General features: G+C 37.2%; 1 protein-coding gene across 5 annotated transcripts in view; it reads left to right on the top strand.

Moving 5' to 3' along the window:
* The window catches only part of LOC127420489 (H(+)/Cl(-) exchange transporter 3), a 79,199-nt gene that overhangs the window by 19,520 nt on the left and 44,600 nt on the right, over positions 1-15,079 (top strand). For 3 of the 5 annotated variants that reach the window (XM_051663082.1, XM_051662863.1, XM_051663171.1), the window contains exon 2: positions 8,306-8,481. The exons of 1 other annotated variant lie outside the window; for it this stretch is intronic. In XM_051663082.1, coding sequence (XP_051519042.1) covers positions 8,322-8,481 — 160 coding nt within the window. In that variant the 5' untranslated portion in view covers positions 8,306-8,321. Of the gene's footprint in view, positions 1-8,305; positions 8,482-10,798; positions 11,033-15,079 lie in introns of those variants that run through there. One more of the 5 variants, XM_051663018.1, reaches the window with a different exon arrangement.

Here is a 15,079-nt window from a genome sequence, read left to right as displayed (position 1 = left end):
TGCTTAGGAGACCTGGCTGGAGTCACTCAGCACGCCCTGGGATTCGAACTAGCGAACTCCAGGGGTGGTAGCCAGTGTCTTTTACCACTGAGCTACCCAGACCCCCAAGATGACACATTTCTTTAATATTTTAAGCAATTTTACTTTTTTATATTCATCTTTTACAGTTTCAAAATAACAAAAAAGGAAAAGGGCCCGAAGCAAAAGTTTGGGCACCCTGCATGGTCAGTACTTACCCCCCCCAGCAAGGATCACAGCTTGTAAAAGCTTTTTGTAGCCAGCTAAGTGTCTTTCAATTTTTGTTTGGGGTATTTTCGCCCATTCTAACTTGCAAAAGGCTTCTAGTTCTGTGATATTCTTGGGCTGTCTTGCATGCACTGCTCTTTTGAGGTCTATCCACAGATGTACGATGATGTTTAGGTCAGGGGACTGTGAGGGCCATGGCAAAACCTTCAGCTTGCGCCTCTTGAGGTAGTCCATTTTGGATTTTGAGGTGTGTTTAGGATCATTATACTGTTGTAAAAACAATCCTCTTTTCATCTTCAGCTTTTTTACAGATGGTGTGACGTTTGCTTCCAGAATTTGCTGGTATTTAATTTAATCCATTCTTTCCTCTACCAGTGAAATGTTCCCCTGTGGCACTGGCATCAACACAAGCCCAAAGCATGATCAATCCACCCCCGTGCTTAACAGTTAGAGAGGTGTTCTTTTCATGAAATTCTGCACCCTTTTTTCTCCAAACATACCTTTGCTCACTGTGGCCAAAAAGTTATATTTTAACTTCATCAGTCTGCAGGACTTGTTTCCAAAACACATCAGGCTTGTTTAGATGTTCATTTACAAACTTCTGACGATGAAATTTGTGGTGAGGATGCAGGAAAGGTTTTCTTCTCATGACTCTTCCATGAAGGTCATATTTGTGCAGGTGTCGCTGCACAGTAGAACAGTGCACCACTACTCCAGAGTCTGCTAAATCTTCCTTAAGGTCTTTTGCAGTCAGACAGGGGTTTTGATTTGCCTTTCTAACAATCCTACGAGGAGTTCTCTCTGAAAGTTTTCTTGGTCTTCCAGACCTCAACTTGAACTCCACCATTCCTGTTAACTGCCATTTCTTAATTACATTACGACCTGAGGAAATGGCTACCTGCTTTGCTATCTTCTTATAGCCTTCTCCTGCTTTGTGGACATCAATTATTTTAATTTTCAGAGTGCTAGGCAGCTGCTTAGAGGAGCCCATGGCTGCTGATTGTTGGGACAAGATTTGAGAGTCAGAGTATGTATAAAGCTTTGAAATTTGCATCACCTGGCCTTTCCAAACAATGATTGTGAACAAGCCATAGCCCTAACAAGGTCTGAGACCTTGGTAAAAGTTATCTGAGAGCTCAAATCTCTTGGGGTGCCCAAACTCTTGCATGGTGCTCCTTTCATTTTTTTTCACTCTAAAATTGTACAAAATAAAAATAATACACTAATATTGCTTAAAATGTTGAAAAGAATGTTTGATTTTTAACTTTAAGCCTTTTGGAGATCAGTTCATCTTCTACTCACTTAACTATTCACAGCAACAGACATTTTGACCAGGGGTGCCCCAAGTTTTGCATGCCACTGTAAGTCTACTTGCATCTAGTTACCTTAACTTAAAAATTTAAGTAGGCTATATTCTATTTGAACGCCAAGTTAAGTGAGCTTAATTAGTCATTTTAATAGGGTTTTCAGTGAGATATTTGGCCTTACAAAAAAGTATTGTGATGTTATTATGGTAAGGTGATGTTATCAGATAGTAATACCATGCCATGGTATTGAATTGATATGAAAATGAAAGCAAATATTTGCATGGTACTTCAAAGAATTTCTGGGTACTACCATTGAATATGTAAAATACAAAAAAATTGCCATGGTACCCTGTCCAAAAAAATCATTATACGTATGTTCCTTGGTACCTTTTGGTACTTATTTGTAAGTGTCCAAACATCCAGGATAAAGAATAGTTTGTCAGTGCAATACTGAACATTGTTTTCCACTTGAAAAGGGTGAAATGTAGTTAGAAATGCTTTGTTTAACTGTGCTCTAGATCATACGGTACAGAGAGTCTTGCTGCTTGCACCTCAAAGGCTTTCTGTTAATGTTATATTAGTACTCTGTCCAGTAGGGGGCAGTGCTAATTTGGAATACACTTTCAGGCCTCCTCCTCTAAACAATGCAAGTGAATGTCCTCTATTTTTTTGACGGTCCAAAATGCATATTTAGGGTGCATCAAAATAATCCACACTACTCCAGTTGACAAATACATTTCTTCTGAACGCAAACGATTGATTATTTTTAGAAACAAAACAATACTTATGTAGAGGGATGACAGATTTTCATTTTTGGGTGAACTATTCCTTTAATAACATGAAACATTCAATAATTTTACATTTTTGTTCACAATGTCACAGAATTAACAATTTAAACATCTCAGAATCACAATTTGTCATCAAATACAGTAAGATACATTTTATATATATATATATATATATATATATATATATATATATATATATATATATATATATATATTATTTTGCTTTAAAAATATTACTACACATATCATTTTAACTTAAGTACCCTTTAATACTCACCCAAAAAAATACATTTTAGGAGCATCTAAAAGGAGAGGTTTTAATGAACATCACAGGCTATCTGTTCAACACAATGGCAGTTGACAGTACCTCACTTTAAAGCTTAAAAAAAAAACAAACAAGTGAACACACAAACCACTTCGAAGGAGCTTCTCTCATTTCAGGTTGTTTCTCACACAAAATAAATTATCGGATGCCTTCAGACGACTTGAAATTAGACACACAAGTCACATGGACTACTTTTATGACATCTTTTGGGTCCTCTAAGCTTTAAATTGAGCCTCTATCCACTGCCATTGCATTGAAAGTGTGGGCTGTTATATGCATTAAAAATACTTACATTTTGCAACCATTCAAAGATACGCCGCTACTCTTCAGTTATAAAAATTATTAATGCTTTTAATGATTAGAAGCTATATGTATTGTGAAAAGAACTATATATATATATAAAGAAGACTTAAAATATATGTCCTGTAAAACATTGTGCATTTGACTAGCTAATGTGTTATACTACAGCAATCCACTCACTCCTGACACAGACCTGTGACAGGCTCTTTACACTTTCTTCAGAATGTATGACTGTGCCCAAATTTCTCCTTATTCCTCACCTCCTCGAGAATCAGAGGTACACGCTCCAAGAGATTGGTGCCAAGTATGCTAACAAAAACAGAGAAACATTAGCATGATCAAGAATTACAGGCAATAAATGTCGTAATATTATTGTGACAATTATGTGGCTGGGGAAGCAAACGTGTAATAAATCAACAATGTTTTTTAATATTTTGGGCATTCAGAATTAACGCTCTCATCTTTCCAACTGTAATCGCGCATATTAAAAATGATATTATTGCTCGTGGATGGAAAACAATCATAGCCGATACACACTTGCTGTACACCGGCCCAAAGCACCAGCTGTCTGACGTGGTGAGCGGCGTTGAGCGGATTTCTTCCGCACCAGTGGACATGTACTGTTACATGCTAAATACCTGGTGCAAGAAAACAGTTCGACAGACTAAAGTGTTTAAATGAAGAAAACATGACAAAAAATGTCTTGATGTGTAGTAGCTTTGGCATAAGCGGAACGCCGAATTATTGAAAATGAATGCTAACCTGAGGAGTAACGGCCGCAACGCGATTACCAATACGGGGTGTGCCATAATTGTCAATAATTCGACGGTCCCTAGTCAATTATTCCGTACTAAACTGAAGTAGGAAAACAATATGTTGGCTTTCTCAAGCCTGTATAATTAAAAAAGTATTTTGGCGGGAGAGCAAATCTGATTGCGTCAACGAAAATTACTACCTAAAAAAACACATAACAATTGGACAAATACACGAAATACCAATTATAACAACACGTAAATTTAAACGTACCTCTGAATTTATGTGATACTTCAGTGACTTCCAGGTTCTTATAACTTGAGAAGATCCTCCTTCGACAGTCAGAGATCCATCCTCATGTAGCGAGCGTCGGTCTGTGCACATCCCAAACTTCCCGCGCACAGCACGCACAGTGAGTCAATCCCATTGGACGAATTTGAATAAAGTCCTACACTGTGAAATTACATGTTGCTCTTGCAGCTCTTCAGTTTTTCTTGTTTAAAAAAGTTTGTATTAATTGTGCATAAGTTTGCGCTCTTCCTTTGTATAAATTAAACACCCAAATGATTTTATTTAAAGAAACAGCTTGTTTATTTTATATGGGATAAAATGGCATTGTTTCTTAACCTGTTTGTAATTTAATTTAATCAATTTGTTTTATATATAAAAAAATAATAATCATCATCATCTTGACACTCTAAATGTAAACACTAAAATCCAGAGGTCAGATATGGATTTTTTTTTTTTTACCTGTTGTATGTGACCAGAGAACATGAACTATTTTATGGTATAACATTTTATTTTTATCATGTATTATTTATGTTTATGTTGGTGTTGGATGATTTTCAACAATGGGACAATGAAGTGAAATTTCATGCACTTGAAGTGTGTGGCTTTGCCAGCCTTGAACCACCCCATCCCCCACCGGGCAAATCATTTGATCACAGTATTTTGTACCTCTTTTGGGTGAAATGGTACAAACATGGACCCTATGATGGACAGAAATGTATTTGTACCTTATCTATCCCTAAAGGGTACATATTAGTATCTTAAGGTGTAACTTTGACCCAGTGAGGGTACAATCACATAAGCTGTACCCTATGTGATCACAAATGGACCCCGACCGTACCCTTTTTTCTGACAGTGTATGTAGTACTAATGTCAATGTTCATTGCCCAGGAATATTCCTTTGTTAGTTAACCCTATGAACATGGGCTCATGGAATTTTGAACAAAACACTGGGATGCAAAATCTGATAACTATATCATTCCTTGGCTTGGCCGAACATGTCTTTAAAATCTGTGTACCTCCTAGCCTCAATTTCAGAAGTATCTGTAACTTCCTAAATATGTGGGTCAGCTTTATAGGAAGGTCACACAAGTTTTGGTTTAAGTGGTTTAAGTGGTTTTTAAATAAAACGGTTCTTCCTCCACAAAAATGTTTTTATTGTAACAGTTTTTTCTGCCAAAATGCCATAGTTGCAAGAGTTATTGTTTGAGTTATTATATGTTATGACATTAAAACTGTGGTAACTTAGTATTTCATCAAAAGAGAAACAAAACAAAAGTACAGAACATGTCTGAAAGCTACACTATTGAAAGGAGATCCCATACTAGTGTATTACAACTTTACATCAGTAATAGAAAGTGTAATAATTGCATCCCAGTTCACATACTGTACTTTCTGTCATAAATGGTGTGCAAGATTTGAGTTATTGTCTCAAATTATAGTACGTTCAAAAGTAGTATGCCAAAGGTGCCCTGATGATATGCATTTTCTGGTGCATCTTCTAAGTTGTGCTTGCTTTTTGGGTTAAAGGAATATTCCAGGTTCAATGCAAGTTTTGACAGCATTTGTGGCATAATATTGATTATCACATAAATTAATTGAGACTTGTCCCTCCTTTTCTTTAAAAAAAAATAAAATAAGCAAAAATTGAGGAAAGGCACTTACAATGGAAGTGAATGTGGCCAATTTTTGGAGGGCTTAAAGGCAGAAATGTGAAGCTTATAATTTTATAAAAGCACTTACATTAATTCTTCTGTTAAAACTCATGTATTATTTGAGCTGTAAAGTTTTATAGTTATTTTAGGCTTTGTTGACATTGCATCATTATGGCAATGAAATTGTAAAATTGGATATAACTTTACACAGAAAAGTTTAGTAAGTGATTTTATCACATTAAAACCATGTTTACATGAATATTGTTTATGTCTTGTGGCTATACTTTTGAAACAGTGAGTATTTTAACGTATACAGACTGGCGCCTATTCACTTCCATTGCCTCACTGTAACCCAGATTTCTGCTTTCTTTAAGAAAAGGAGGGGCAAGTCCAAATAAATTTTTGTGGTAATCAACATTATGCCACAAATTCTGTTGATTGAGCTTAACTTGTATTGAACCCAGAATATTCCTTTAACATATGTAACATACTGTAAAATATATAGTCTAAAGGTGTGGTCACATGTACCTTTGCATGGTGAAATTCTGCAAGTCAAGAAGGCGTGAGGGCGGACGTTGACCGCGTGTGAAATCGGCAAAAAACGAATTGCCAAGCGGCATCTTTTTTTAATGCTGCATTTATATACATTAAAAAATGAGTAATATATTCATACAAATTACTGTTATATCATGTCAATTTTCTTATGCAGTAATTTTGAATTGTCAGTCTCTCCCATATGTGTGTACACATGCATATAATACATGCAAATTTTTTCCTTAAGGTGGCACTGTTGTTCATTGATTGACCTGACTTAAATTTGACTTTGCTATTTGATGAAGAATCAATGTGAAAGTAAACTACAGCAAGTAAAACACATGAACAGTATGACTATTGCCATTTAGGTGTACTACTGAAATTCTGTAAGTTGTATGTCTATTTAGACTCAATAGGTGCCTGAGGTGAGTGCCAGTAGGTGAGAGACGAAGCATGCTTTAGTGTCTGCCAGCGGGAGGTCGTTAATAACTTGACCGCCGTGACTCCCTGCTGAGTTAATGGTTACAGCAATGGGAAAAATAGGATCCAACTAGGGCTGAGTGATAGGACGATGTAATCGGATTTCGACGATATCTGACAAATATTATGACACTCATTGACAGACGATGATTGACAACTTTGGGGAATTACAAAACCATAGAGCTGGGAAGTCACCAAATACATTAAATAGCAGCACAGGGTATGGATTTAGCACCCACCAAATGCGGGGAGCCTATATCATGCGCATGGCAGGTAATTTTGCTCTACCCGCCACTGTGGTGGACTAACTATAAGACGTCTCAGAATGACACACGACAAGAAATGCTGTTAGACACAAAGACACGCACTTGAAGAAAACAACTTTATTATATTTTTAAGAACAGATGACAGAAAAGCTGACAGAAAATGTTTACATTTATAATTGTCTTTAGATCCTAATTTGTATTAGTAATATTCCACCTGTTGTCGTAGACGGATACTTGCGTGACGGTAAATGAGAGGTGGTTATATACGATTTTTGACCACTTTGTTATTTTAATTGCTTTTTTGTTTAGTTTGAAATGCAATTTGAATTTTGGAAATATCTTTAAGTTTTTTGTATTTCAACAAATTAATTTAATTTTTAAAGAAAAATCAATAAAGCAAGAATATTCACTGATCCCTTGGCCAAGGGGTTGATGATGTAATCAGACATCACGATATTTTACGCCCAGCCCTAGATCCAACGTGATGGAAAAAAATAGTTGTTTCCCGGAGGAGCTCTTGTGTTCTCGTCAAGTGATCAATGAGCTTCTGCTTTTACTTAAGAACTGACAAGTCATCAAGCTTATATGAACATTTTCATCACACTCTGCTGCATATCATCACAAACGCTGATTGTAATCCACAGTGATTCTGTCACCAAGCATTTTTCTTCTACATTAAATGACTAATGAAATCAGAAAGTGGAGGTACAACAGTCTTTTTTTGTAGAAAATTGTGTTTTTATGGAACACAATTTCTTTATTCTGCATATGGACATTAGGGCTGGGCGACATAATCAGATATCGACGATATCTGACAAATATCCTGATGCTGATACTGGTGCCAAAAATCACCATTTTACAATTGTTTATGCTCACGCGGTACTCCTGTTGTTATTTCGGCGAGCTTCGTGTGACAAGGAATCAGAGAGAGAGAGAGAGGGTTGTGTTGAGTTGGAATATCTGTCACCCCTTCACCATTCAGAGCGAGATCTCAGCAAAACAGTTGGTTTTAAGTGTGACACCCTCGGCCAAAATAGAGTTTTGACTCTTGCGGTTTGCTAGTGTGGCGCCGGCTTAAGCACGTGCATTAATGCCCTGCCTTTCACCACCGAAGTACATACTGTACTTTTTGTGCATAATATACGCATGCTAATCGGGACACAGCCTAACATGTTACCCTCTCTTACCAAAGTTACCATGATACATTTCTGTAAGTGTTTTGAAACATTTGTATTTGGTGAATAAACCGTCTGCTGTGTGCCTCTTGCACATACCTTATTGCACAGATGCAAGTACGCAAGACAGACTCTTGCGGTTTGCTAAATCACGTCACCTGATTCTCTGGGTGGTTTCTCTATGATAGGGCTTCGTGTTGCTAAATGGAGTCTGAGCAGTTGTTCAACAGAGGCTACTGCAGGAACAGCTACAACAGCATCACCAGCGCCAGCAGTGACGAAGAGCTTCTCGATGGTGCCGGCGTCATCATGGACTTCCACACCACCGAGGACGACAACCTGCTTGACGGGGATGCGTCACCAGGTAGGGCCACACCTGATGTACCTGTGCCTGACCTCCATTCGTCCATTCCTCCAAACCCTTTCCCCAGCACCACCATCATCCATTTCTTATGACTTCTTTCCAAGATTATGAACTTCCTTGAGGTCAACACGATCCCAGGAATATTGTGCTGCTGATTCCATCACCCACAACTGCAGTAGTTTTCAGCCATTGGTGGTGTAATGGAAGACGTAACATTGATGTTTGTTGATGGGGGGTGTTATAATAGAAAGTTGTATGTTAACATGGTTTTGCACTGGTGCCACTGTAGTACCCCAGACTCATAATAACAACGGTACCTAAGTGTTTTTCTTCATTCATTACAATTGTATGTACGGTAGTAATATTCCTAGATAATAGTGGTTTTCGGCTAAACTCTGTGGTGAAGTGGCTTTCACACCAGCATTTTTGGTGTGCAATCGGGTTTGACATTAAAATTTGGTTTGTTTGGATAAAGTGAACGCTGTTTTCCGAACTTGCACCCGAGTTCACTTGTGAAGGTGGTCTGGGGTACGGTTCATGTGAACTTTGGGACAGTTCACTGCTGATATGAACGCGATCATCCTAAATTGTGGAAGTGAACAACCACTATGGATGACGAATAATTTGCATCTTTGCAGGCTTCCGGTATCAATTATTATGGTATAATGCATTTCTCATACCTGCTTGTGTCCAAATAAATTGCCTTTAGAGAGCAGCTCACATTCTTCACATCGTGCAACACACATCTGTGGGCTCGCGGCAGTAAAACGCTAACATTCTTCACATCATTGCACATTCAAGGTTTGGTGGTAAATTCAAAGGGATGAAAACTTCCATAAATTTGTTACCTAGTTACAGTGGTAAGCAGCTGTCGCTTGTACTAATGCTGATGACACAATCGGACAATGGTTCGGACCCTATAAGCCCAGGCTAGGGCTTTTTAAACAGATGGAGCACAACCGAATGGAATAGTACACAAGGATCTCGAGACACACATTTCCAAATTGAACTCCTTTCCTGACAAAGCATTTTAAACGCATTGCTTAATCTGAGAAATGCTAATAAGAGAAAGACGCAACAGATAAAGACCTCCACCTAAGGGGCTGTTCACACCAAATGCTTTTGCTACCATCCAGTTTAACATTTGTTTTTCTATGTTAATGCGCTAGACGAACGTCTTTGATCGTTTCGGTGCGTTTTGCTGTTTATTCAGCATCTCATGCAGGAGCGCCTCTGTTTTTATATGTCGTGTCAAGTTAAAAAGAACTTCAACTTGCTAAACTCTATTTGTTGCACTGCATCTAGCCTTTTTAGTGCAAGAATGCACTAAACAATTACTGAGTGGAACTTGAGTCAGTTCTTTTCCCTACTGGTAATTAGAACATTGTGGTGGAGTTTATGTGTGCTCATCTTGTAAATATGACATCATACCGACATGAATTGAAGGCAGCATTTATCAAAGGTCATTGTTATCATGAAAGTTGAGTTGTACTTTATAACAGCTTTTCAAGCATATCAATACAAGAAACGAATGCTACATGGACCATAGCTCAGACAGGGGAGCAGTAGATATGTAAAGAGCTGTTCTTTATTGCATTAGTGGCAGTATTGACCAAACTGCAACCAGGGCTACAATTAGGCTATCCATTTGATAAAAAGTCACTTGTGTTCATATTTCCATGTGTTGTGGTTGTTGGGTTTTGATGTTTGTGCATCAAATGAGTCAGTGTAACTCAATTCTTTTAGTTTGCACAAGTCTGCACTAGTGTGTTTTTTTTACCTTTGGCACACAAACAGACTATTGGGTTTCATTATTCATTAGCATCCCAGCTCTAGCGCAGTGGGCGGCCTGACAAACCTTTGTTTGCTGGATCACACACACAACAAGAGCCTTTGTAGCTGTTTAATAGGGAGGTTTCGCCTTTCCATGCCATTCAACAATCTTTGCCCTATCAGATTCTCTCCGGCCGCCCAGGACTTGGAAAGTTACCTGTCTGACACAAGCCGAAGTTGACATCACAATGGAGAATTTGCTCAAGGAAAGTTTGGCACAGTGCTCATATTCAGGAAATACATGGTTTGCTTATTATAGATGATGGGAAACCAGGTGAAAGTTCACATCAGGTTCAGGGTGACATACCTGACTAGTCAGACCAGAAGGTTTGTACGTTTAACTGGTGTGAATAAATATGACGTGGCTTAAAAGGAACAACACGTGGGAACCAGTTTGGCAGACCTGTCACCTTGAAGGTGACGATGCAGGAAGTTTAAACTGGTATATAGCGCCATAGTTGGTGTCAAACTTTGGGTTGCTGTTTTTAAACCACCACACGATGGGGGTCCCTGCTGCAGCTCTACTGTTTCAGTGCTCTGTGTTTCCAGCGACAGGCGGATATGTGGGGGCGATGTTGTCACTTGAGGAGATCTAACGGGACAGAGCTGTAGTTGTTATGATTTTAAACAACATTATTGGACAGAGCCAATGGATGACCTCATCGCATGGCCCAAAGCAGTTACCTGGCAACAGGAGGATTATTAACAAGTGTTGAAGGTAAATGGTGGGAGATAATGCAGTGGTAGTGTGTGTGTGTGTGTAGTGAGCGTTTCAATGCTGTGGTCACGTTTCTTGGTCTGTCCTAGATACTGATGTGAATCTACGAGATTATTTTGAGGTAATCTACTTTGTTCACCACTGAAATATGGTGGCAGGTGCTCGTGTTTGTGTGTGTAATAACAGGTGGCGTTATGATGTTTAGTGATCAATTTTAGTCAGCTGCTGAGCATACATTAGCTATTGTTGCTTCCAGAATTGATCTGTTTTCTGAAAGGATCTCATTTAGACATATTAGGACCGATTTCCTTTTAAATTTGTTTGTATTCATATATTGATGAAAGCTGTCCTCAGAGATATATTAATATTGACTGGTATTACTGTAAAACTAAACATCCCATACAGAAAAAAAGTACTGTGGCAGTACCACTGCACAGTGATCATATACTATGGTACTTTGAGATATACAGCTCTAGAAAAAATTAAGAGACCACTGCAAAATTATCAGTTTCTCTGGATTTACTATTTACAGGTATGTGTTTGAGTTAAATTAACATTTTTGTTTTATTCTATAAAGCACTGACAACATTTCTCCCAAATCCCAAATAAAATACTGTCATTTAGAGCATTTATTTGCAGAAAATGACAACTGGTCAAAATAACAAAAAAAGATTCAGTGTTTTTAGACCTTGAATAATGCAAAGAAAACAAGTTTATATAAATTTTTAAACAACACAATACTAATGTTTTAACTTAGGAAGAGTTCAGAAATCAGTATTTGGTGGAATAACCCTGATTTTCAATCACAGCTTTCATGCCCCTTGGCATGCTCTCTACTAGTCTTTCACATTGCTATTGGATGACTTTATGCCAATCCTGGTGCAAAAATTCAAGCAGCTCGGCTTTGTTTGATGGCTTGTGGCCAGCCATCTTCCTCTTGATTACATTCCAGAGGTTTTCAAAGGGGTTCAGGTCTGGAGATTGGGCTGGCCATGACAGGATCTTGATCCGGTGGTCCTCCATCCACACCTTGATTGACCTGGCTGTGTGGCATGGAGCAGTGTCCTGTCACACCGGTGATGATCTGGGGGCACTTCAGCAAGGCTGGAATCGGGCAGATTCGTCTTTGTGAAGGACACATGAATCAAGCAACATACAAGAATATCCTGGAAGAAAACTTGCTTCTTTCTGCTCTGACAATGATCCCCAACTCTGAAGATTGTTTTTTTTCCAGCAGGACAATGCTCCATGCTACACAGCCAGGTCAATCAAGGTGTGGATGGAGGACCAACAGATCAAGACCCTGTCATGGCCAGCCCAATCTCCAGACCTGAACCCCACTGAAAACCTCTGGAATGTGATCAAGAGGAAGATGTATGGCCACAAGTCATCAAACAAAGCCAAGCTGCTTGAATTTTTGTGCCAGGAGTGGCATAAAGTCACCCAATAGCAATGTGAAAGACTGGTATTTTTTCCAGAGCTGTATATATATATATATATATATATATATATATATATATATATATATATATATATATATATGATATTGATTGATTACCATATGCATATACCATAGTATTTACAAAATATACAAAAATGCTAATAAAAACCAAAAGGAGGGATTTGTGAATTCTATCAACCCTGTGCTATATTGAAAGCACTACAATAACACATCACTTGATGTTTACCATGTGAATTTAATTGTTTAAATTATATATATATATATATATATATATATATATATATATATATATATATATATACACACACACACACACACACACACACACACACACACACACACTCATTTCTAATCACATGATTGCAACATGCTCCAAAAAAGTTGGGACAGTCGAGTGTTTACCACTGTGTAACAGAATTTACCCCCATTCATCCATTATGCAGGTCTCCAGCTGTGCTATTGAACGGGGCCTTTGTTGATGTATTTTATGCTTCATAATGTGGCACACATTCTTCTGGTGATGTTACATTACTTTTTTGGAGCATGTTGCAATCATGTGATTTGAAATGAGTGTATATTAAAAAAAAAAATAAAATCAAACGGTAAAACATCAAAGGTACTTCAAAAAGACACTATGTCCAAAACAATACATGGTATTGTCATGTCTAAAAACTATGGCATGACCATATGTATTCAGAAGTCAATTTCTCTCTTAAAAACATTGCCAGCAAAAAATAAAATAAAATAGATTTCAACATTTCTGCACACGTACACACTGCCTGAACAGATGCATTTTTGCAGTTGTGCTGAGGACAAGATTTAAGATTATTGCGTTACATTTAGATGAATTATAAAAATCCTTTTCTCGTAATAACAAGATATGTTGTAAAACGTCATTTTTTCTCATAAAAACGAGATGTCATAAAAACGACATCTTTTCTCGTAATAATGAGATATTATGTCATAAAAATGACATCTTTTGATCGTAATGAGATATTGTCGTAAAAACGACATCTTTTCTCGTAATAACGAGATATTATGTCGTAAAAACGTCACCTTTTCTCGTAATAACGAGATATTATGTCATAAAAATTACATCTTTTCTCGTAATAATGAGATATTATGTCATAAAAACATCTTTTCTCGTAATAACGAGATATGTTGTAAAAATGTCATCTTTTCTCGTAATAACGAGATATGTCGTAAAAACGTCATCTTTTCTCCTAATGAGATGTCGTAAAAACGTCATCTTTTCTCCTAATGAGATGTCGTAAAAAACGACCTTTTCTCGTAATGAGATGTCGTAAAAAACGACCTTTTCTCGTAATAATGAGATGTCGTAAAAAACGACCTTTTCTCATAATAATGAGATGTCATAAAAACAACATCTTTTCTCATAATAACGAGATATTATGTTGTAAAAACGTCATCTTTTCTCGTAATAACGAGATGTCATAAAAACGTCATCTTTTCTCGTAATAAGATATGTCGTAAAAATGACATCTTTTCTCATAATAACGAGATATTATGTTGTAAAAATCTCTCATAAACACATTCAATATATTTGTCATATGCAGTCAGTGGTCAGTTCAATTCTTGCATTATTTTCTAATTGTCATTAAAATAGCTACTTTAACGATTTTACACTATCATATCTTTTTTATAAAACATATATTATATTTGCGTCCTTTTTGCGAACACTCCAAAACATCTTGACCTGCAGATTACACTAACACGTTTCAGAAAACATTGTCCAGCTTCATTTTTTGGAATATTTTCCTCTTAAACCTGCCGATTCTGGACAAAAATCTGAAAATCTATGCTAATTTGACAAAATGTTACAAAATAAATCAATTTTACAATTTACATGATTCATTTACCACTGAGTAGCTACACTGAACTGTAAGCACAGGAGGGCTGCCTGGGACATGAAAAGTGATAGCCAGTTAATTTGTGAGAAGATGCTCAAAACATCTTGCAAAAACAACGTTTTTATGACATAATAAGATGACGTTTTTACGACATAACTCATTATTATGAGAAAATATGTTGTTGTTTTTTTCGACATAACTGAGTGAAAAAAAATAAAAATATGTGGCAGCATTGCGCCACCGTACAAAACAAACAAGCAAGAAATGTTTAATCAGGTCATTAACATTTAAGTTTGTTATGCAGTGTCTGGCTTGGTGCCCTTGGTGAGATCCGACGTGGCGCCCCCCTTAATATCAGCAACAACATGAGAAACAGATCAATGTCCTTTTTATACTTTAAATCTCCACTTTTACATCTGAATTTGATGCCTGTTTAGTTACACTTTCACATCTGAAAGTGTAAATGGAGATTTTGAGTAAAAAGGGACTTAAATATTGATCTGTTTCTCACCCACATCTATCATGTCGCTTCTGAAGACATAGATTTAACCACTGGAGTCTTATGGATTACTTTTATGCTGCCTTTATGTGCTTTTTGGAGCTTCAAAGTTCTAGCCAACATTCACTTGCATTTTATGGACCTACAGAGCTGAAATAATCTTCTAAAAATATATTCATTTGTATTCTGCAAAAGAAAGAAAGCCATGTTCCTGG

Source organism: Myxocyprinus asiaticus, chromosome 1 (assembly GCF_019703515.2).
Source record: "Myxocyprinus asiaticus isolate MX2 ecotype Aquarium Trade chromosome 1, UBuf_Myxa_2, whole genome shotgun sequence".
Classification (NCBI taxonomy): Eukaryota; Metazoa; Chordata; class Actinopteri; order Cypriniformes; family Catostomidae; genus Myxocyprinus; species Myxocyprinus asiaticus.
Note: the sequence above shows the minus strand (reverse complement) of the source record. Positions and strands in the feature narration are given on the sequence as shown.